Genomic DNA, 23,080 nt, shown 5'->3' on the forward strand with positions numbered 1-23,080 from the left:
ATTTTCTGTACTGCTTATTCTGAGTGTATTGCGGGTGTCAAAGCGAAAGCCTGTATTTTTTTTAATGGCTCGGGTTTTATTAGTACAATGACTTCATGTTGATGTACTCAAATACCTTTAAACAGTATTATATATTTATTTATTCTTGATAAAGACTCTCACAACAGTACATTATATGGAAAATTATTTACAGGTATTTGCAAAAATGATTAGTTTCTCAGGTAAAACAAATACATTTAAATAAACATGTAAGCAATATAGATCTCAAACACATAAAACACCAGATATTTTTTGTTTACCTTAAGTTTTTGTTTTCTATAATTCGAATTAGGATACTTTGTTTATTTGATGAAAAACAATTTGTTTTGCCATACCCATGTGGAAGTTGCCTGTCTTTCCCCCAACACTTCAACTTGACAGTCATCTCAGGATTTTTTTTTTATCTTGTTGACAAAACAAGCTCACCTTTTTGTCTTTGTGATTGAAACACAAGGATTGATGAAATACTTGACTCAAATAATAAACATTCCTTATATGTTAAAGACATTTTTCAAACAGAAGAAATATTTACATCACCACGGACAAAATGTACAAAACAACAACGAACCTTCAAGAGTCGCCTGAGAAGAAATTTTGAAAAACAGAAATAATGCGCTGCATGAAGAGCAAGGGGCGGGGCTTCAACAGACTTTTCCGTCCTGCTACTTCCTGTGCCGTCATTCGTCGCTCCAGTAAACTCTGACCTGCTGCGCGGCCAGCAGTTTGTCCTGCAAACCCGCGACGTGTCGCCTCATGCTTTGGAGCTCGCTCTCTTTCACGCGCAGCAACAGCTGAAAGCACACCTTCATTTACTCCCCAAATATGATTTTTTTTTTTCTACAGTGGACCTTGATAGTTCTTAAATTGAAAATATCTTTATAGCAATTTGTGAGACATGTTCCCTAAATTTCCCTGAAAAATGTCTTAACAGCATAGTAATGCATTGTAAGATACATTTTGAGCACTCGAGGACGTGCCATTAAGTCCACTCACCTCCATCTTGTAAACGTTGGCATCGTGATTTACAAGGGGTACTTCCTGTTTGGTCAGGCGATTAACCTCGGCCGCCAGGTGAGTGCTCAACTCCTGAAAGACAATGAGTGAAAGCCCACGAATACTTGAGAACATTGCAATTGCACACAGAATGCCACAAGATGAAATCTGTCCAAGAAGCCATCGCAGACGTGTTCTCACCTGGTTTTGGTCCATCAGGTCCTGATTCTCCTGTTGCCGCTGACTCAGCGTTTTCCTCTGGTCATCCAGTTCCTGAGTCATGTGACCAATCTCCACACACTTGAGCGTGAACCGATAGGACAGCTCCTCCAGCTCCTGCTGACAGGACGCCAGCTCCTCACTGCACACATGCGAACACACACAGGTTGATGCGCTACATGCTACAGGCTAACATGCTAACGGGCCGTGGTCGGCCTGTACCTGTGTAGTTTGTAGACTTCCTCCAAGAGCGCGTTTCCTGTCACGCTGAGCGTTTGACATCTCCTCTGCACTTCCTTGTCCAGCTCCACACGGTGGGCGCGCTCGATGGCCTCGATGGCTGACCCCGACGTACAGGAAGATGAACACAGAGCAAGTTGATTACTCATCGATGACAAATCAGAATGACAAGCAAGGGTGGATGCTATGGCTTTGAAAATTGCCAATTTTTTTTATAACGATCCTGACAGCGCCCTGCACCAGCCACCGCCTGTTGCCACACCCACTCGCAGGAACGTCTCACCGGTTGCCGTAGCGACAGCCTCCTCATTCAGCACCCTGTCTCGCTCGGCCAGGAGGCAGTCCACTTCCCGCAGGTGTCGCCTTCGCAGCTCCTCCGTCGCCTTTACGTGACAAGCCTCCATGGCGGCCAGACCACGCTCGCATTCCGCCTGATGCCCCGCCCCCCAAGAATTTGAACTTGTTCGTGTATTCATAAACACTGAACCATTTTGAGTTTTCAGTGAAACTAACATACATGATTTGATAGACATGACATTTAAATGAAATTAAGATAAGCAACAAAGTCCCCTACCTTCAAGTTCTGCACTTCCTCATCATGTTGTATCTGATCTGAGCTCAGTTTTTGTCTCGTGATGGACAGCTGCTCCTCCAGATCCGCCACTCGACCCGTCAGCGCAGCCACTTGACCCGCCTCTCGGCGTCCCGTCACTTCCCGGCCTTCTTCTTCTGCTCCCTGTTGCGTTTGGCTGCTGGCGTCGACGCGAGCGGCTCGCTTTTCCGCGTGGGAAAGTCGCCTTCGCAGTTGCCTGTTCTCTCCCAGCAGGCGGTCGCACTTGCTGGTCATGTGACAGCAGAAGGCCGCCTCGGTGGAGAAAATGAAGGTAGCGCGCAAACGCTCGGCCGTCAACCCCACTTTATCCCGCACGTCCGAAGACGCCACGTTGATCCAGGACGAGAGGATCTGGACGATCATCCCCAACAATTCCACGCCACTGTCGTCCGGCGCGCCACGTTCCTCGGCATCGTCCGACATCCTGCCGCTTTCCGATGCGGTGGCACGTTGGGTATTCACGAGAACATCCTGGATGTTCTCCTTGAGTTTCCTGTCGAAACCGGTGTGGGTGTCATCTTCTGTGAGAAGGTTCCGCCCCAACATCAACATTTGATTTTCCGGAATTATCTTTGGTTCCGCATCACTGTGACGCTCCTCGTCTTGTTGTTGTGGGCGGGAAGCGTTGGCGTTGACGCCGTCCAACAGCGCACTCCAAAGCTCCTCCAGTTTCAGATGACAGGGAGTGACCGGCTGCCCCGCTTCCTCTTCGGTTCCAATCTTGCTCTTTGCCGCCTCCAGCCGATCAACAACCTCCAAGAACCTGTCCAGAACCTTCCACCTGAGCATGCTCCACTCCAGCATTTGGTGCGTTTTTCCGTCCGCACGAGCGGGCCGCGCAAAGTCGGCCTCGTTTTGCCCGTGAAACTGCCCGGCATCCTTCAGGGCTTTGTTCTCCTCCTGGAGCTGCCTGCAGCTGAGCTCCGATTGGCGGAGCTTCCTCTCCAGCTCCGTCAGCTTGGCCTCGGTGGCTTGAAAGCATCGCAGCAGGAAGCCCTCGGCGTTCCCCGCGCTCGCCACCTCGTCGTTCACCACGCTAGGCTCCTCCTCGTCCTCTTGCCGCCGCAGGAGAACCTCGACGTCGCCGAGCCTGTCCTCCAAGGAGGTGATGAGGGCCTGTGCCTCCAGAAGCTGCTGGTCCTTCTCCAGAAGGTCCTGCTCCAGGTCTTCCATCTTTTTGGGAAGCGGTTCCACACACCTGAGATCGAGCTCCTCTTTCAGACGTTGGATCTCGCGGTCCGCCTCGCTCAGCTGGTTGAGCATCTCCTGATTGCGCTGGTTGAGGGTTTCCTTCTGGCCGCTCAGGATCTCCACTTCCTGAGAGAGCTTCCTGACGGCCGCCTGCTCGCCGCCCAAGACGTTCAATGCGGAGGACCGGCAGTCGCCTTCGGAGTCCGGACACGGTGGACCGTCCGTCCCGGGTCGCTCACATTGGCCACACATGAAAGACTCAAAGTCGAGAGGTTCATTTTGAGCTTCACCGTCCGTCGGAAGGTCTGAGCTGTCCGACGCCGTGGAAGCCAAACTCGCGCACCAGACGGGAAGTAAATCCTCGTCCGTTTCACGCATCCACGTTGCGGGCGTGTCGTCGACAAGATGCTGGGGCTCCGGAATTCCGCTTTCTGGGTTTCCACTTTCACCCGGAGAGTGAACATCATCTCCAGATCTTTGCAAACATTCCGCCTTTAGGAAAGACGAGAGGAGGAAATAAGTGACTTAATGCAGTCCAGATGTTCAGTCGATACGGTGAATGTGTTTACCGTTGCAGTCCCGTGATACGAAGTCCACACGCTCAGACGGGCTTCCAGCTCCTGTCGGCCGCGCTCCGACAATTCCAGCTGACACTTCAGATCCTCAAACTGCCATCACACAAACAATCTCACCATCTCGACAATTAACCGACACATGACACGTAAGGTACTGACCGCCTTCTTGTAGTCGTGCATGGAGTCGGCGTTGTTGTTGTTGTCGTTGATGTCGAGGATCTTGGCGTTTCTGAGCGAGTTCTTCCTCTCCACCTGCTTCCAGCACGCCTCCATTTCGTCCTTCAGACTGGCGGCGGCGGCCGCGTCGCCCATCACCTCTCGGCCGGGAGACAAACCCAGGATGCTCTCGTAGCGCCTCCTCCTGGCCTCCCTCCTCCTTTTCTTCTCCAGCTCGCCATACAGCGCCGCCGCCGGCGGGGGCCCAGACTGATCGGCATCCGCTGGCGATCTGCAGGGAGGCCGAAAGTCGGTCCAGTCGAAGGTCTTGTAGCGGCCTTCCCGCCTTCGCTCCGAGACGCTCCGGGGCTTGGAATGCCGATTCGGCTGCGACCAATCCGGAGCCACGTCCGGTTTGACCAAAGATTCCGGGTTTGGACTGAGGAGCACCACTGAGCCTGACAAACTGTACGTCGTACAAACATGTCACAAGTTTGCAAGCTGTAAATAAGTTACCTGGTGACATCAGGAGCAGGGTGCACATTTTTCATCAGAGCTTGGATCCAGTTCTTGCGTATTCCAGCCGTCATGGCCGACAACGTGCAGATACTGCTCGGAGTCTGGAAGATGTTGAAAGAAGCTTCAAAGTTCACATCGGTCAAGAAAAAAAAAACACATTGGGTTTCAATGCCAAGTAGTTAGTCATACGTGGATCTGGAGTCCATAGTTCTTGTGGACCTGCTGCTCCGAGACTTTGAAGCATTCGCTCAGGTCCACTTCGCCTTCCTGCTCAGAAGCCTGGCGGGAGGAAAGAAAACACCACGGCCACGTCACAGCAAGGAAAGAGAAACATCCTCAAATGATAAACTAACACAGAAAAGCAGCTTGTAGACAAACCTCCTCGGCCAGGGTGTCCTTGTAGAACTTGAGGCAATCGGCAGACAAGACAAACCAGTACTTTCTCCACTAGAGGGAGACAAATACTAAGTTGACACAAAACAAGCCTTGAACGTTATTTTTGTTGTGGACTATAATGCATCAAAGTTGAATCGAGATTTTAAAAATCAAACGTGGCCCACACATAATTTTTGTCTATATTCCAACAATGAATCAGAAGCTAATTATCACGTTACTCAACGATTATTTTGATAATCGTTTAATGGTTTCAAGACCTTATCTGTCCAAAATCTCAGAATTTCTCAGCTGTGAATATTCTGATTTCTGTAACCCTCTGTGAAAGCAAACTGATTATGTCAAAAGAAGACATTTGCAAACATCTGATTTTACTCTGGAAAAGAACAATTAATATTCTTAAAGCTTTTCTACCGGATATTACAGACCAAACAAGGAATTATATCATAAATGTATGCATTCATTGTGCTGTCAATTTGAAATAATGTTCCATATTTGAACGAAGGAATGGAAATTACAATTTTTTTCTCATCTGATTTATCAATTGTACTTAATCAGAAAAAAATAATCAATTATTAAAATAACCATCATCAGCAGCCCCAGCTTATACTAAATGATGAGGTTGACATTCACCTGAGCATCGTCGTCGAGCTTCACCAGCCAACCTTTTTTGAAGTTTAACAAATCCGGCTGCAAAAAGAAACATTTTATGAGAAGAAAGAAAATTGCAATGGTGACGTGATTTCAAGTCAAGTCGAACAGTTGGTTTGGTTCGTGTGTGGCGCTCGGCGGTGAGGATTAGCCCACCGCTGAGCACCGCGGGGGTGGTGGGGGTGCCGATCACTACACCGACCGCTGGAGGCTTTTACCAGATCATAATCCAAAAGCCGTTTGTGGAACTCGTCCAGAAAAGCCCGTACAGATGCCATCATGCCAACCGACGCCATCTGTACAACATCGCTTTGCACAAAGGTGCCATGGAGCCAATCAGGGTGCAGTGTTTAGTCACATGATCTCTACTTCCACTACAGAACTTGTGCACAGCATTCATATTGTCACTTCACTGATTTTGATTTTCTGATTTGATCAATTTTGTGAATGAGTAAAAAAAGGAAGTAATGAGTGAGTGAGTGAGTTTCAGTATTTAGCGAGTGAAGTGGTGAATAAGCAAGTCATTTTCTGAAAGAATTTACCTCCCGCTCGTTGAGGCGGGCATCACTCCTGCCGCACACGGACGAGTACATCCTCACTTCCTGTTCCATCCCACACGCCTCGCCGCTCATCAAGTGCTTCCCTGCCCAAAAGTCACAGCTGCAAAGCGCCAAGAACACAAACGATCGCATTGCATTGATTGATTGATCGATCGATCGATCGCCTGGATGTTTTGTGTCACCTGATGTGGTTGGCGTCCATGTTGTTAGCGCACGTTTGATTGAACTTGGTCTCCTGTTCAGTCAGTTCATCGCATGGATGAAAATGTCCGCATGTCAAGTGAACGTCACCGACATCACACACGTCGCAGTCTGTGAAGAGGTAGCACAGATGAAGAAGTCACATGGCAGGAAGTGATGAGATGGGAAGCAGCTGTGATTGGACTGCACCTGTCGTGAGGGCGTGTTGAGGGCTTGTGAGATCACTTCCCGCTACAGTCCAGACGGGGATCCTCTCAACATGTTGGTCTTCCGGCCAATGGCCGCTGCTTACCACCACTGGCGCTTGAAAGGTGGGGCCCGGGGCGGCCATCTTGGCGGGTGAAGGTTCCTGTGAGAGACGAAGAAAAAGAAGACCGCTTCAGTCGAGGAACTCGCCTTTGAAGACATCGCAGCACTGCCGGAGACATGGCAATGTTGATCACTTTTATTTCGAACCTGCACGCAGGGGGCGTCCACTTTGCGTTTCTTCTTGAGGTTGTTGACGTTGGCCTGCACAAAGACAGCCAGCTGATCACTCCACCTGACGGGAGGTATCACACGCACTCACGAGTCAGTACGACAGAAAAGAAGTGTGACGACAAAACGAGTGAGAAGACGTGAAAAGTCAGGAAGTGACTTGAGTGAGTGTTCATGTGTGCGTACCCGCCGATGGTGTCCTTGTTGTCGGCGCGTACGTACACTTCCTGGCGTGCGGTGACAATGCACAAGGCGTTCTTCTGGCCCGTGCGCGGCTCCGCATTCAACACGGCCGTGCACGCATTCATGTCCAGCGTGCCCTGAGGCAAAGTGGTCGGCTGAAGCCCAGAAAACAAAACGACAGCATTAATGCGGCGACGAGTTTAAACATCTGGGATTTTTTTTCCTCCATTTTTATTTGGTGATCATTTTCTTCTTCAGCTCGTGACATGAAATGTTGACAAGTGATATGAATGTATGATGACAATAAAGCCGAATTAACATTTGAGGGGGGGGGTTACGAAGATTAATGCAAGCGGGGGAAGGAGGAGGGTTGATGTGCATTAGCACTGGGACTAATCCTAAATCCTCTGCAAAACATCTGGAGCAACATGGCCGCCCGCCTCACCAGCTCATCCAACGCGAAGGTCACGACGCCGTCTTCATACAGCACGAAGAAACGACGCTGCCATTTCTGGTGAGGGTGGGGGGGACAAAAGTCAGAACCGCATCATCATCTCTAAGCGTTAAGAGCGGCGCTGCCTTACCCGTGTCCTGTGCGTGGCCTTGTCAAAGTCGGTGCCCTCGGGCGCCAAACACAGCCAGCCGGCGTACAGCGCCTTGGCCTGCGCACAACGGGAACAATTTACAGTAAACGCAAGGCCACACACACACGCACACACACACGCAATATTCCACTTCCCACTTATCTTTATATTTGGGAGTTCAGAATAGCTACAGCTAATATGAGTTGGCAGTTATCTGTGCACAAAATGTATCTGATTAAATTTAAAGTAAAAGTAAAGATGTCATTTTAATAGCCTGATTTGGGCTGTGCAATTAATGGAAATTCAATTATGATTACAATATACTATGGTATTTTATAAGTATATAACAAGTAAATGCCAATGCACTATTTCTTTATACAAGGAAACTATATCCGTTTTTATACATTTGCACCTTTTAATAAATTTTAAGAAAAAAAAATAAGGTGATTTGTCTGAACATTGTTTCCGTATATACATTCATTCCTTTTCTACCCCCCAAAAAATAATAATTGGAATAATCGTAATTTCAATGTTTACTAAAATACTCGTGATATTTTTTTCATAATCGAGCAGCTCTACCGCTTACCAATTTGTTTAAAATGTGTATTGCCTAATACATAACATATGAACAGACGTAGAAATTTATTGAAACAAAAATGAACTTTGTAATCAATATAATACAGATAGATAGACAGCATCAACATGAGAACCAATTGGTTTTGTTGCACCTTTCCATTTTTAAGCATACGCTGAAGAGGACGTCACGTGACTCAGGGGGGTCGTTAATAAAAATTGAATGACGAAAAGAAGCTAAGCGGCATTAGCTGATTGACGCTAGCAACAATTACGAGCTGTTAATCAAATTCTAACAAGACTAGTAATAAGGAGAAAGATTTCAAATGCAATGTTTGGGTTTGTCCTTACTCGCTCCATTCGCGGGTGCGCGGGCACGTGCAGCTCGCGTGACTTGAAGCAGTTCTGACACTTGGTTTTGTTAAAAAAGTTGGCCTGAAACTTCTCACAAGGGCCTCCCGACATCTTGTTCTTCTTTTTCCTGTTTTTGTTGTGATGGAATTTGCTGCTGCCCTCCTCGTGTCGCTGTCTTGCGCTCTGTTTGTCTCTCGTGTCCTCCGCGCGTCTGTCACTAGCACGTTAGGTGACGGCTGACGTCACGAGCATAACGTCACGCTCATGACGTCAACGCACGTACCAAAAGCGAGAAAACACAATAATAATAAAAAAAACAATTAGAAAAAGGCTTGTGTGGAAACGAAATACCGTCCGAAACACAATATGAAAGTAAAATGATTTTTTTTAAATATAAAGAGAAATATGTGCATCGTCTGGTGAAGATAAACAAGTATGGAGATACGTGGATATTTAGTTGTCCGTTTTAATGTTCTTTCAAGACCGTATGTCTATGTGACCGTATTATTATTATACGTATTTACGAAAAACATATTCATCCCTGGGGGCACACGACACTACAATAAAAATAAATATTGAGTAAATTTCAGATTCCATACTTGTGTACCGACACAAATATCTATTTCTACGTAAGTACAAAGTCTCAATACTACTTAAAATGTGGAAGTGATGCTGAATACGCGATAGGAAAACGTGACGACTGTGAGGAGCATCACTGCCACTTGATGGCGCTGTTGCACTTAAAGGCAAAGAACAACTGTATTACATATACATACACACGCGCATATATATATATATATATATTCCGATGTTTGGATTATGAGGCAGTACAGAAACAATGTAAAAGTCTGTCACAGCAAGACTGAAGGATAGAGTGATGCTTAAATCACCTAAAAACCCTCTAATCTCGTTGCACACTTGAGTACAATGACAATAAAGGGATTTCTATTTCTATTTTCTATTCTATTCTAAAGTTCATGGGTGTTTATTGTTATTATTATTATTGCCAATTGCTTCATATAAGAGGCTTCTGATTTTCTGACAAGATTGTTAGCCAAAACAAGCTGAGTGAATTAAAGATGATAACATCGCAACTAGCGAGGAAAAGAAAGAGCGGTCCTTATCAAACTTGTTTCAACTGAATTAAATGTGTGACCAATCAAAACGATATTTTCCTGTCGTCAGCCCGACCAAGAAAATCGAACAAAGTGTTTGTTTATTCGACTTGCTGGGATTACATGTCAGTGGTGCCTCAAGTTACACGTTTATTTGTTCTGTGAGCATGCTCCTAACGCCAATCAAATCAATTTGGTTCGGTGAAATGAAATGAAATCTCATGAATGCTCTCCAGCTCACAAAAAAACACCACCATTTTTTTTTAATTAAGAAAAATGGCACCCTATTTTTGTTAGAGCATTTTTCTTTTTTTTTTTAATTATCAGCATCATGGGTTTCTTTCACCAACCCCCCCCCAAAAAAAACTTTAAAAAGATGGCCTTGTTTTCCATCTTTGTCTTTCATCGTGTATAAAAAGGAACCAATTCTGAACGGCATCACCCATGCATTGACTTTTAAATTTGCATGTTTGGACTGTCCAGAGACTTTGGAGGCCGCCGGATGACTCCGGGGTCTGGGCTGAGGTCAGGACAGTGTCTCTCGCGCTTCCATTTCAAAGGGAACGTTTGGAAACCCGATCGGGCTAGGCTGGATTCTAAATCAACAAAGTTGCGTTGATATTGAGGAGCTCGTCCGTTGGAGGACAACAAAGCGGCTCGTCCGTCTTGTCTCGCTCCACATCCGTCACCGGTGCGGAGTCCTCGAGTCTGACGGTTCGAAAAACTCGGGTGGGAATCTGTCTGAGCATTCCACATTCTTCACACTAAGCTTCATGACCGTGTACGAGTACACTTTTTGTCCTCACTTGTAAGATAATTCAGCAAGCTAGTTAAAAAAAGTGACTTACTAGCCTTTTTTTTTTTTTTTTTAAATCACAGCTACCTAATGAATCATTTTTAGTAGTTTTTAGTGTGTTAAAAGTGTGTGGGTGGGGTTAAAAAAATGGCAGCCATTTTCCCCTGATGGACGTCATGGTGACTGTGAAAGCTAAAGCTTTTTCTTGATTCGAAAAGCTAACTTGAAACATCAAACCTCGCTTGAAACCCTAATTTGAAACCTTAACTTGAAGCCTGACTTGAAATCCAAATTTCAAACCTTAACCCTGGCTTGAAAGAGAATTCCGACACATTAGGAGTCACTTGTTTGTCTTTGTCAGCTCATTGTGGCAAACTACGTTACACGTTTTTTTTTTAGTCACTTTTTGTGATTTCACGAGTGAAAACCACTTTTTATCTGACGTCTCGAAGGACTGAAAAACTCTGTTCAGGCCCGCAATCTGATTGATGGCGCCAAGGTCGGATCAAACAAGCTGGCCGTGAATTCCTCGCAACCCCCGCCACTCCCTTCCCCGTTCCACGTCTGCGATAGGCCCGAATCTGAAATACATTTGCACTTCCACGTCGATACGGCGCCAAGGTGGGCTGCGGCCCGCACGTCAACTTTGTGGAAGGTGTGAGTCGAAAAAAAAGGGATCTGGAAGACATTTGCAGATGTAAAACGGCAGCTGAGGAGGAGACGTAAACGTCGAGGAGGACTGTGAGATTGGAAAAACGTGAAGAGATGGCCGGATGGGCGCTAATGATGCTAAGCTGACGCTCACACGCCAGCAATTGTGATTTCCAAGACAATAAACCGAACTTCCATTGATTCGAGAGGTCGTGAAAAAAAAAACACCATGCGTGTAAACTTTTTTTAAAGAGACTTTTGAAAGTGTTTTGCGCTGTCCGCTTCGACAGATGCCAGGGACCAGCCGGTAGACGTCTCGAAAAAGAGCATCCAGTTTTTGGATTGGCCGAACGGCGTCCACCTTGCAACCTGGCCGTCGCGCGTCACAAGGCGTGCAAAGTTGCCACGCTTCCTGATCTTTCACAAATAGCGTTGAGCAGAAGCGACCGACATCAAAGCGGGTCGTGACCTCGCATACCAGTCCGTGTTCCGATTAACGAGCTCTAGACATCAAACGGCAGGCTCGCCCGCCATCGAAACCTACTGAACGCTCCCGAACTTCCCCCGCATCGCGAAACCGCTAGAATTTACGGCAGACAGGAATGACCCCCGCCAGATCCGGCGTGATCGTTTGAACGCAGAAAAGAGTCCAATTAGGCGGTGTGTGGGAGAGCGCCGCGAGCTGGCAAAGCGCCAGACGGCAAGGTCCCACGACCTAGAGGCTGACATTTTTTAGGGAAGCATCTAAAGATTTAGATTCATGCATTTCATTTTGGAAAATAAAAATGCCGGAGTTCCCACTTCAAGTTACGAAATGACATCTTTCCTCAACCTTAAGTGTTGCAAAACATTTGCTCGGGAAAGATGGCGACATTATCCCGGCTGCTACAACTCGTCCGCCAACATGAGATTTTTCTTGAATTTCAGCCACAAATGACCACGATTTCTTCAAAAATTAAAATTGTATTTCCCGTCACCTTTCTGGGTACACAACAAATAAATGGACTGTTTCAGCCAGTGATGACTTTTTTGACGAGCAGGCCGCCGTCAGCTCGTGTTGCAAAAATGTTCACGCAGACGAGGCGTCACAGGACTCGTTATGGTGTCAGAAACGAGGTAACCATGGCAACGTCATTGATGACATCACTGATGTTGCAAAAAAGAAGGCGGGCAAGTGCATTTGAAGTCTTGTCATTTGTTTTATTGCAAGAATATAAAGAATAAATAGCACCCACAAAAAAAAAAAAAAAAAGATTTCTTAATTTACAAGATGGACGCTGGTCAGCCACAATGCACCTCTGACAACGAAAACATTTCCAAGCGAGAGTCCAGCAACAAAGTCCACTCTGGCTCCAAATAATATTGAGTGACACACAACATGAGCACTTGAGACCACGCAGGGCTGGCCAAACGTTTTCCACGCACTGGAGAAAAAAAAATGGCATCAGGTCACCTTGTGCTGAGCAAACAAAACTATTTTGTGTGCTCCAATTCAATGTTATAAGAGGCACTTGAAGAGGAAAAAAAAAAAAATCTCATCTTGCGGTTAACTTTGATGTTCAACAAATTGCTCGACAGCTCCAACAATTTTTTTTAAATGAAAAATGTGAGATGTCCTTTTTTTTTTTTTACGTTCTTCTTTTAGAAAATGGCCTGTTGCCTTTCAACATTTTTTTCTTGTAATCCTTTAAAGTGTGCCGTGTTTACTTTTAGTTTTGCAATATGCGCAAGGGGCGGGCCACAAAAACATGCAATGGGCCGCAAGTGGCCCTCAGGCTGCTGTTTGGGCAACCATCTATACGCTGCCGTTTTTGGGTTCGGAAAACGCATATTGGCGGCATCATTCAATAATCCTATTATCTATTATTAAAACTTTGTTTCCCCCAATGTAATTATAATGGCCGCCAAACGGTTGCACACCTTAATCTCGCTCGGTGAACAGAAACGCAGCGTGCTGAAAATTAATTAAATCAGTCCTTTAAAATGAAAACACTAATGTGGTTGTGTTGGCATCCACGGTGAACTTGGTCCATGGTCCTTGCTGTTGAGCAAACATTGCGCGTGTCTTTGTGATGTCCATCGCGAATCACGACGGCGTTCATGTGCCGCACGCGCACTTGCAGTCGGTGATGACCGGGTAGCGTACGGGGATCCAGGCGCACTTGAGCCCCGCCTTCCTGCGCGTGCACCTCCACCTGAGCACGGTGAGGTGTGTGGACGCGGCGGGTTTGCACGTCATCCCCTCCGGGAGCGAGCACGAACGCTTGGCCGGGCAGCTGCCTGCGCGCACGTAACGCGGCCAGAAGCGCGCGCCCAGGTCGCTCCAGGAGTGCAGAACCGGACAGAAGGAGTAAGCCCACAGCCACTGCTGCAAACGCCGTTTCAGCTTCTTGCCGCCTTTGTGACGCCTCCCCAGCAGATGCGCATCCAAGTCCAACGCACGGATCTCCTTGGGCAGCTTCTGCCGCATCTCGTCGTCGACTTCCGTCAACTCGGCCGACTTCGCCTCTTCCTCTAATGTTGGCTGCAAAGGTGGCGTCGGCGGCGACAGCGCAAGAAAGCGGCCGTCGAAGTCCCCCAGGAGCCCGCGCAGCTCCGTCTCGTTGAGGTCTCGCTCTCGGGGGTCAAGCGCGGGGTCGGGGTCCTCCCGCAAGTCCACGAGCGGGAGGCTGTCGCTGGGCACTGGCCGCAGCAGGAAGTAGTGCTGGCAGTCGGCGCGCTCCGCCAGCAGCCCGACGGACACGAGCAGCAGCGTGCACACGGCCGCCAGGTTGCCCTGCATGTCAGCGTGAGCCGATGCGCAATTACGCGTGAGAGGCGTCCATGCCGAGCGAGCGGACGCCTCCTCCTCCGGTCGTGCTTCTCCGTCCGTCTCGGCCGTCGAAGGCCGCTTTTATCCAGGGAGGCGCGCTGCGCTGTCAATGCGCGCTTGTTGTCTGGGGGGGACGAGGAGGAGGACGACATCTCCACGCCTCCTCCTCGGTGGGCGTCGGGTGGGGGCGGGTGTCGACGCCCCCTGTCGCTTTTCCAGACTGGGAACGAGCTGCGCATCCGTCTCGCATTGGTCAGGCCTGTTAAGATGCGTAAATCCTTCTCGTGCTTGTGCGCAAGTCTTCGGCTCCCCTTTTGACAGTTTGTGAGCTCTTTCGAGAGAAAAATGGTGATACGAAGCTTAACATGTAAAAGAGGGTACTTAAAAAGCATGCACAAATACCATAACCACAATCCCTCTAACAACAATTGGGTCGGGAGGAGGCGACAATTTCTGAATAAAGCCGTAGGGTCGAGTCCACAACAGTGCCAAGATCGCGGGGACTGATTGAAAAGGGTCACGTGCCCAGCTCCGGAATTGCGTTAAAAGGTTGGTCAATTAATCTCGTAAGTCACAATTTCAGCGTATCCAGCTGTCGTGCAGCTCCGGCAACACAATATGGCCGCCTGTTGGCTCCCAAGTAAACATCGACGAGCGAGCGGCGGCCGTGGAAAGTGTCAGCAGCGAGCGTGAAGCTGTCTGAACTCGAGGATCGTTCTCGTAATCATTCGCTTCTTGGCGGCGCGGCGGCAGATAAATGCCCGTTTGTTTGCTTTGTCAATGAGCTAATTCACGCCTGGTTTGGTTTACGGCCAAACGATGGCCAAAAGTCTGGAAAACGTCAGCATGGCGTGAACACCAGCGACACCGAGCATTACACATCGCACGGCAAAGAAGAAAAAAAATAGACGACATATCAAGATGGAAACATGGGAGAATAAATGGACAGAAAAGAAAAAAAAAAACTAATCTGCAGTCTTACAAGAACAGCAAAAAATAAGCATCTGGAATAAAGTCTTATTTTTTTTGAGAATGTCATATTTTTGTCTTTTTATCGAAATAAAAAAAAAAAAATCAAGCTTTTTTTTTTGTAATTGTGCTTTAATTAATTGCAATGTTAGTGTTGGAACTTTGTGGGATTAAAATAATAGTAAATAATTAGTTTTCTGCTGAACACTTATTTGTGATGTTGTTAATTAAGTTTTTTTTTTTAGGTGCTACTTGAGGTCAAAAGTCTGAGAAGAATTGATTTACAGTTTGGATTTTCTGTCCAGAAATAAAAACCTCACGTTCTAAGTCTGATTTGTTTTGGCAAAAACCATAACGCCAGTTTTTGAGGACTCAGGTTGTAAATGACAGTTACTCAACCACTTTGCAATGTTTACCATCACATTGAGCATAACCTTTCAGGGCTCTGCCGTGGCCTCAGAATGATTTCACCCATCACAAAAAAAAAAAAAAAAAAAATCATGCTATAAACTAAATACATAATGACGTTGCCACCTTGGCGCAAACATTTTTCCAGATCTTCTCTATCACATATCGCGGCTCGTTTCAGACCGCTTGAGCGGGGGTTCACAGTCGCTGACTCCCCCCCCCCGCCGTTTTCTCATCTGCCAGACGCAAACACCAGAAGCCAACAACATGGAGTGAAAAGTCAATTCGTCCCCGCGAGCTGGGCGAGCAGCAAAGAAGACAAACGCGGCACGGAGCGAGCGAGCACTCTTATCTGCCCGCCTGCCGACTTTCACACCCGCCGCTAATTGCGGCCGCAAGCTGAACACACGCAGGCCGGTCGGCCGCTGTTGACTCTGGCGCTAGCTGAGGTTTGTCATTTGCTAGTTTGTTCAGCACTTTGCTTCTCCCCCCGCCCTCCTCCTCCTCCACCTCCTCCATTACACAAACGCGTCATCACTCCTGCAACGCCAACTCACATCACCACCACCAATTGAAGCAATTTAGCAAAGTTATGACACATCAAATTCATCTGGAGTGAAGCCTCATTTATCACGGGAATACCTTCCAGACGCCAAGACATTTTTTTTTAATAGTTTTAGCTCCACTACACTCTAACTCATTTAATGCCATTGACGGCTACAGACGTCAAAGATCCATTTTTTAAATATTTTTTTTTACTCGGCAGGTAGTAAATGAGTTAAACTCATATAAACTTATTAAAATGCATTTTTTAAGTATTCCTTAGAGCCCGCTTTCGGGTTTTTGGTGTCAAGAAATTGGAGAGCAGTGTATAAAATCGCTCAGTCGAAAAACGAAAAGGAGAGGACACTCTCACGGGCGCTTGCTTCTAAATGTTTATTTATCGCTCCCGACTGAAACTGACTGTAAAGCTGACATGAAAAAAACAAAATACATGGACTAAAGTTACAGTAAAAATGAAGTATTAAATGAAATAATTAAGTTGCACACTGGCTAACCTGAGCTCACAACGGTTTACTACAATCTCATTCACTGACTCCCACGGCACTCACCAGCCCATGCCCCGCCTTTTAAAGCCAGATAACATCTTTTAAGATGCGTTGTACCAGGCCAAAGCGAAAAGTGACATCGGGGCACCTTTCCTAAGCATTTTTAAAATTCCAACAACCCTCACAGTGTAATTTTATCTAACTCGTAGGACAGGCCAGCAAAGTTCCTGAGCAAAAACGAAATTCCAAAGAGGCCATCAGACGCGACGAGTTTTCATGACCAGAACAGTGGTCAATGTGGTCTTGCGCTCGCAGTCCACGCATGAGTCCAGCCAGCAGCGTGTCTTCATTTGAGCGCTATCAACAAAAACATGGACGCCGTTGATGGATGACTCGGCTCTCCATCAACCTGCCCGAGTCCTAAATGGAGCCTGACGAGCGGCGCGGTGGAACAGCGGGCGTCCCCATTTGTAACGCCGTCCAACCGACGTTTACGCGGGCCAGCAGAAGACACGTCGGCGCACAAAGATGCTCGGGCCTGACAGACGCTCGCTTGTACCCCGGCATGCACCCCCCCCCCCCCCACACACACACGTTCCGCGGCGACTCGGCTCCCAACTGGCACTTCATAAATCAAGAATCTCTCTTGTGGGATAATAGTGGCCTGATTGTTCATCCGCAATGGTGGGAAGGAAGAAAGTACAAACACACTGTTGCTATCCAGTCCAGTTAATCTTGACAAGGTGTATTTTTTCAGTCGTAATCTTAAGTTTACGTTGCTAATTCTTTACTCAGTTCAGAACCCGAATCCCAAACGCTAAGCTTGACCATACCATTTTAACCAAAAGCAGAACCATCACAAAAATATTTTGTGCATCAGTACATTTATTATTTATTACATTATTATATAAGGGATTTCTGATTTATAAGTCTTCTTTTTTTTTTTCCCTTGTAAGCACACAAGATGAGTGAGTGAGTACTTCTCTTACTTTTCCTTCTGTCTTTTATTTTCACCAAGTATCTGTGTGTGCGTTTGCCGCCTGTGCCCGTCGGCGGGTGTCCATGCTGAAATTCCAGTCGTCTGGGTCGGGCCCGGTCTGCGTGCTCACATCGTCAACTCCCGTTGGCAGCTGAACGCCTTCCAAAAATAAGAGCACTAATTGGCCCGTGTTTATTTCTGCATGGGGAGAACCGCTTAAGTGTTTTTAGCAGCTTGTTTGTGGCTCTCGCTGGGAGGTACAACTCAGTCCACGGCATGGAAAAGAGCCCGCGACTCCCCCAGAACCCCCCCACGCCAACCTCCAACCTTTCTTTAATAAATAAGCTCTTTTATGCTAATACAGTCCGGTTGTGTGCGAGGCCGGCTGACATCATGCGTGTTGACTCATGAGCAGATGAGTGATGCACGCGGACGACTCGCTGGCGAAAAAGTGCAGTGAAGCTGCTGTCTGTCGGCGCGAGCTCGCACACAGCAGACCTCTGTCACCTGCTGCCACTGCCGACCGGCCGGGTAAGCGGGAGGGAGGGAGGGAGGCTTGGGACGAGCGCACAGGGCGGCCAGCCAAGACGGCCGGCCGGCGGCGGCGGCTCGGCTCCACCTTGACGGCTCGTCATGGTGATTTACGCCACGCTGACGAGTCTCGTGCTGCGGCGGCGGCTAACTGCCATGCCAGCTTGGCTCTTTACCACAAATGGGGAGACTTCAATCATATGACTTGACTACAATCAGACTTATAGTAAGTCGCCACGTTTCGGACTAGGCAAATGCTTCACTTGACTTAGGCCTGGTTCACACATCAAGACATTGAGGCTGTTTTTTTGTTTCAATTTGGCCGCTTCCAAACCAAGGACGCCATAAGCCCGGCAACCTTATATTTTCTAAGATTGACCGAGAAGGTGAGGTGGATTTTTTTATTTCTTAATTCATATTCCGCAAACATGACATTAATCAGAAAGATTTTAGACCACGAGGGCGCATAGAACATAATATTGTCAAGAACATTTTGGACTTCACTTCACTTCCTTTAAATCAGTGCTTCTCAATTATTTTCTGTTACGCCCCCCCCCAGCAAGAAGAAAACAATTCGCGCCCCCGCCCCGACCACCCGCTCTCCGCCACAACTATAAATAATAGCCTTTTCGTTGCAAAACAAACCTACACTGTAGAGTTATTACTCGCGGCGCACAATGGGCAAGGAAAGCGCCACTGCCAACTACTGGAGCGGATGTGCAATTACACTTTATTGTAGTACGGTGGAAAAAAATTTACAAACACAAATTATAATCTGTGTTTCTTATTTATTTTTATATTTTATTTAGGAGTTTGGAGTGGATTATATTTCCATTCATTTTAAAGGGGAAAGATGATTTTATGTCACAAGGCTTAACCTAAATATTAAATAGATTCAAACTAGAACGAATGATAACTTGGTCCTTGTAAATTGCGGGATGAACTTGAAATTTACTTTAGACCTATTTGAGAGCGACTGAAGCGCCACGTCTGCTGGTTACGCATCCCAACACGCCCGTGTCTCATTTTGACACGAAACCAGCGTGTGTGTGACTTGGCTGGCTGGCGGGACTTTCATTAGCGGAGCGCACGGCCGCCAAGCTCCGAGTAATATTTCCTAAGAAGTGAATGAAAAAGTCCAGGACATGTTTACTATTTAGACGATGGTTAACGAGCCGCCGTTTGATTGACGCCTCGGCGCTCTAAACGGCAGCACGGTAGTCTGGCGTGAGACGCCGAAGTGTTTGTGGCTTTGCGTTAGCCTCCTGCCACGAGCCCGCTATGATCACATTTTTTTTAAATGCATCGTTGACACCTGGCGAAAACCTGCTTTTTTAATAAGACGAACATTAGCTGAAGAGCAGGATTTTTTTTACGTTTGTAGGTGGCTTAATGAGTTTCTAAATTAAGAATTTTGTTGTATTCATGGACAGGTCGCCAGTCAATCGCACTTAATGTAAAATGAGCCGTTGAGAATTTAATTTCATTTAAAAGCCTCCTGGTATTTAATGACGGGTTAGCGCCGCGTGTTTATGCTAATTAGCGGTTGCCACACAACAGCACATTTGCTTGTGACGAAAGTTTGAAATTCCATTAATTGATCAAAAAAATGTTCGACAATTTTTTTTAATAAATTTTTTTTTTTTTTAAATAAAAATTATAGACTAAAGCAATGGAATAATTGATAGGAAAATTGATTCTAAAAATATTTGTTTGTGGCAGCCCTAGTCCGTGCACTCGTATCTCGAAGCGCCACTGCAACTTCGGCAGCTGAACAAATATAGTACAGTGTCAAATTTTCATATTCACGCAGTCACGTGAGAGTTGCCTGCCCCACTCCTCAAAAGAACAGCCGGCGTCGCTGTGGCCGTCTGCCTTCCTCCACGCCTTCACGTGACAAGACGAGCTCACGCAGGCTAATTAAGCGTAATGAGCGGTGCAGAGGAACGGTCGCTCGCACAACGCGCTCCTTTCTGTCTCCGGAATAAACACCACCGTCAAACGTCGCGCACAGAACGCACAAACAGCAGACGCAGCTCGGGCCACACACACAAGACATCCTTTGCGCCACAAGTCCAAACTTGACTAAATTCATTCAAGGAGAATATTTCCAAGAGAGAAGTTGTAGCATGCACCTGTCAAGTGTGAGTTTTGTGTTTTTGAGGCCATCGTTGGCGACATTCCTGACTCATCCCACCTGGACGACAAATGGACTCTTTTCAAAGAACTATCCCATCTGATTTCCTTGCCGTGATTCTTGTGCGCAAAGATGCGGGCCGGTGGGATCAGACTAGTTTGTTTCTCACCAATTTGTCACATGTTGGAGTTGAAATTAGAGCGTGACGTAAACACAGAAGAAAAAGACGCTTCCCGCTGCTGCTCGAGCCGCCGCTGGTTTGTTTGACTACGCATATTTCTCACGCAGAGCCTAATGCAAAAAAAAAAAACGCCCCAGCCCGCCATCCAATAAGAGAGTGTATCAATGTTAATTCCACGCTGTATCTTAATGTTAAGCACAATGGAGGTATTTAAATGGTGAAAGAAAATTGGGGGGGGGCGCATCTCATGCGGCGTCCAGTCATCCTATTCCGACACGCTGGCTAGAATTTCTTTGATGCCCGCGATTTGGTTTTTACACAAGGGCGATCGGGATACAACAAATCTCACACACACACACACACCCTCCCCAACGCCATCCCGCTGACAGGCCAATGATGCGTACTTAACTAAACTAACACAATAAAAGCAATCATGTGCACTTCCAAACAACTCAAAGTCCGTTGAGGTCTCACTGTGCTGAAGATTTGCACAACACGCCTTTGCTGCCCCCCCAGGGTTCCCCCAAACTGCCACAAATGCAGCCTGCCAAACCCCCACCCCCTGCAACAGATTGCATTGAGCGAGCCTGCGGAGTCGGCGCGGCAGGGGGCGAGGTGGAAAAGTGAAGGCGGACTCGTTGGGGTGTGAACTGTAACGTTGACCACAACTCCCCCCCCCCCCATCTCCCCTTTGATCACTGGCCCTCGGTGACAGTGCACCATTCCACACCAAATTGCCATGTCAGTACATACACACGTGCACACGCGCGCACAAACGCACACAGCCTTCTGCAGAAATTTAGAAAATTTTGATTTATCATCAAGTCAAAACTTTGCTACGCTTGATTAAATCCTTGAAATCCTTCTTGGGGGGTTATTATACGACAAGTGAATGGACTCAAGTTTTTTACTGTAGCTGCTAAGTATGTTTCCCTCCTCCAAGCTGCCTTGTAGAAAACATACTGGAAATTAAGCAGATTGCGCTGCTCAATAAATTTGAAGGAAATCATCACTGTTGAGCATCAAGCGTTTATGGCGCCGCAATGGGCCAAGGCAAGCAAGAAGAAGCCCAAAAAAAAAAAAAAGGTAATGGATGACGAAGGGGAAGAAGCAGAAGCGCACGGTGGGTATCTGCTGTGGTGATCTGGTGCAGAAATGAGCAAAAAAAGAGAGCAAAGCGCTTGAAAAATAAGCCGGCAAGCAGAGACGTTATTTTGTTACGTCTGGCAGACAGAGAGGCACCTGGGAAATCTGAGATGACGTCCAGCAAGAGGGGTGGGGGGTTCCTTAAGGACGAGTGCAGAGGAGGGGGTCAGTCAGCCTTGTGTGACTTTCTCTTTTGCAACCCAACAAGTTACAATTTGAAGACAAATTGAATTGTTGGAATGAGAGACTTTGAATTTGGGGAAAGTAGGAATTTTTGGAATGCGACAAAATGGCACCCAACCAGTGGCACTTGCTCTATAGAGGGCGCTAGAGTCACCACATTACTTTCATTGAAGAAATGTATGTGTGCACAAAACTTTACCTGCTGATCTTGTATAAAGTTTGGCATGCGCAGTCAGTCCTTGTCAATGCAGCCGGCCGACGTCACATCCTGGCTGAAATGTAGAATGGGACACTTAGAATGGTTAGACTCAATCAAGAAATTTCCCACAATTCCTTTCAATTACTTCAATGTTTTTGCTGCCTGTTGACGTCTTTCCATCTGTGAAGAGCCCGCAGATGGAAAAAAGCAACTTTTTGGTGAACTCTGCCGATGTTTCTTCATGTGTGATGACCCGGTTCAATAAAGCAACAAATCTGTGATTCCTCCTTGGCCCAAACTGAGGTCAGAGGTCGTAACTTAAGCTTCGACTTCTTCAAGTGATGAATCTCATGTGGCAAACTGGTAACATTTGGCCCTGACCTGTGACCCCCAAATGGTACAGTACAGCCCCTTCACTCTGACCTGCGTTCAGAATGTAATCATGTTTGTTTTACTTTCTGACCGACGTTATTTTACAATCTACATCTTCATCCCATCTCCGGAACCCAAACGACGCATCCACGTTTTGTTCCGTCTCATATGCTTGAACATCATTTTTTCCATTTCTATTCATAGCCTTACAACTGAAGGTTACAAATAAAATCTTTGAATGGTTCAAAATAAAAATGCTACTTACCAGTGATGTTGCGCGTTCATCTTTCATCTTGGCAAACATGTCAATAACCAGTCTGTCAAAGGTCAATAATGTTGTTGTGTTGTTTCTTGTAAATGTCTCGATCCTTCAGCTCACTTTCTATCTTAGCTTTGTTTCCACCAGTTGGTCGGATTTAATTTGCTGCTTCAAATTCAGCACTAGGAAATGATTTGCTGAACTTATTGAAAAGTGGCCTCTTTTTTTTCTCTCAGTCGACTCACACTGTCTTTGAAGCTATCCATTGCATGTTGTTAATATCCACCAGCTGGTGCGGTCCCAAATGTTTAACCTCAAATTTTTGCGCTAAATTCATTGTTTATCAACGAACCTACTTCTTTCACATTGTTGGTTTGTCCTTTTTCTCCTGTTGAAAACCAACCTAGCTTATTGCTGTATACTGCCATGCCATTAGCCAACACTGAGCGTGCGTTGATTGCGTTTTGACGTCACGTATATCATTCCGCCATTTTAATTGGATAATGGGCACAGATCATGTGGCCGGAAGACCGTCTGTTGAGAAGTTTGCATTGTGCTCAACAGCGCCATCTGGTGGGACCAGGCCGCATTAGCCCCAAATGCATGAGAAATGACTGCACCGAGCACAAATGTATGCCCAGCATGGTTTGTGTCATTGTGACCTTAGAAAAAGGTCCCATTAAACACACTGCTGCATTATAGTAAATATGTGTTTACTTGCCTTGGAAATGTTGGCAATCAGCAGGAAGGTTGTCAACAGGAACATCGTGAC

At 46.7% G+C, this 23,080-nt stretch overlaps 2 protein-coding genes across 4 annotated transcripts; both read right to left on the minus strand.

Moving 5' to 3' along the window:
- Positions 1-102: 102 nt before the first annotated feature.
- LOC148322304 (uncharacterized) lies at positions 103-8,728 on the minus strand. 3 transcript variants are annotated; one of them, XM_088317658.1, is made up of 20 exons: positions 8,519-8,728; positions 7,595-7,672; positions 7,456-7,521; positions 7,014-7,165; positions 6,767-6,860; positions 6,540-6,699; positions 6,332-6,461; positions 6,132-6,249; positions 5,572-5,628; positions 4,924-4,992; positions 4,735-4,824; positions 4,543-4,646; positions 4,030-4,492; positions 3,865-3,963; positions 2,066-3,787; positions 1,775-1,922; positions 1,474-1,591; positions 1,234-1,393; positions 1,033-1,125; positions 103-830 (listed from the first exon to the last, which is right to left on the minus strand). In XM_088317658.1, exons 1-20 carry the CDS (start codon positions 8,630-8,632, stop codon positions 717-719), a joined length of 4,149 nt encoding a protein of 1,382 aa, XP_088173784.1. In that variant the 5' UTR covers positions 8,633-8,728; the 3' UTR covers positions 103-716. The 3 variants fall into 3 exon arrangements, with proteins under 3 accessions (XP_088173784.1, XP_088173783.1, XP_088173785.1); XM_088317657.1 differs by having other exon boundaries at positions 4,030-4,465; positions 6,807-6,891; XM_088317659.1 differs by having other exon boundaries at positions 6,807-6,891.
- A 3,534-nt stretch (positions 8,729-12,262) lies between these two features.
- On the minus strand, positions 12,263-22,384 carry nog1 (noggin 1). Its single transcript, XM_088317661.1, has 3 exons — positions 22,315-22,384; positions 21,678-21,750; positions 12,263-14,226 (listed from the first exon to the last, which is right to left on the minus strand). The coding sequence occupies exon 3, from the start codon at positions 13,863-13,865 to the stop codon at positions 13,182-13,184; it is 684 nt and encodes a 227-aa protein (XP_088173787.1). The 5' UTR covers positions 13,866-14,226; positions 21,678-21,750; positions 22,315-22,384; the 3' UTR covers positions 12,263-13,181.
- Between the last annotated feature and the right edge of the window lie 696 nt (positions 22,385-23,080).

The sequence above is a fragment of the Idiotropiscis lumnitzeri genome, chromosome 15, assembly GCF_059441095.1.
Source record: "Idiotropiscis lumnitzeri isolate Australia: NSW breed Sydney's pygmy pipehorse chromosome 15, RoL_Ilum_1.0, whole genome shotgun sequence".
Taxonomy (NCBI): domain Eukaryota; kingdom Metazoa; phylum Chordata; class Actinopteri; order Syngnathiformes; family Syngnathidae; genus Idiotropiscis; species Idiotropiscis lumnitzeri.

Bases quoted from the DNA above. Each gene is read 5' to 3' on its own strand.
- LOC148322304 (XM_088317658.1), bottom strand. From the start codon at position 8,632: ATGTCGGGAGGCCCTTGTGAGAAGTTTCAGGCCAACTTTTTTAACAAA. The intron at 6,462-6,539 runs GTGCAGTCCAAT...ACCTCTTCACAG, and splicing joins TCAACACGCCCTCACGACAG to ACTGCGACGTGTGTGATGTC. The intron at 5,629-6,131 runs GTAAATTCTTTC...TTCTTTTTGCAG, and splicing joins CCCGCCTCAACGAGCGGGAG to CCGGATTTGTTAAACTTCAA.
- nog1 (XM_088317661.1), bottom strand. From the start codon at position 13,865: ATGCAGGGCAACCTGGCGGCCGTGTGCACGCTGCTGCTCGTGTCCGTC.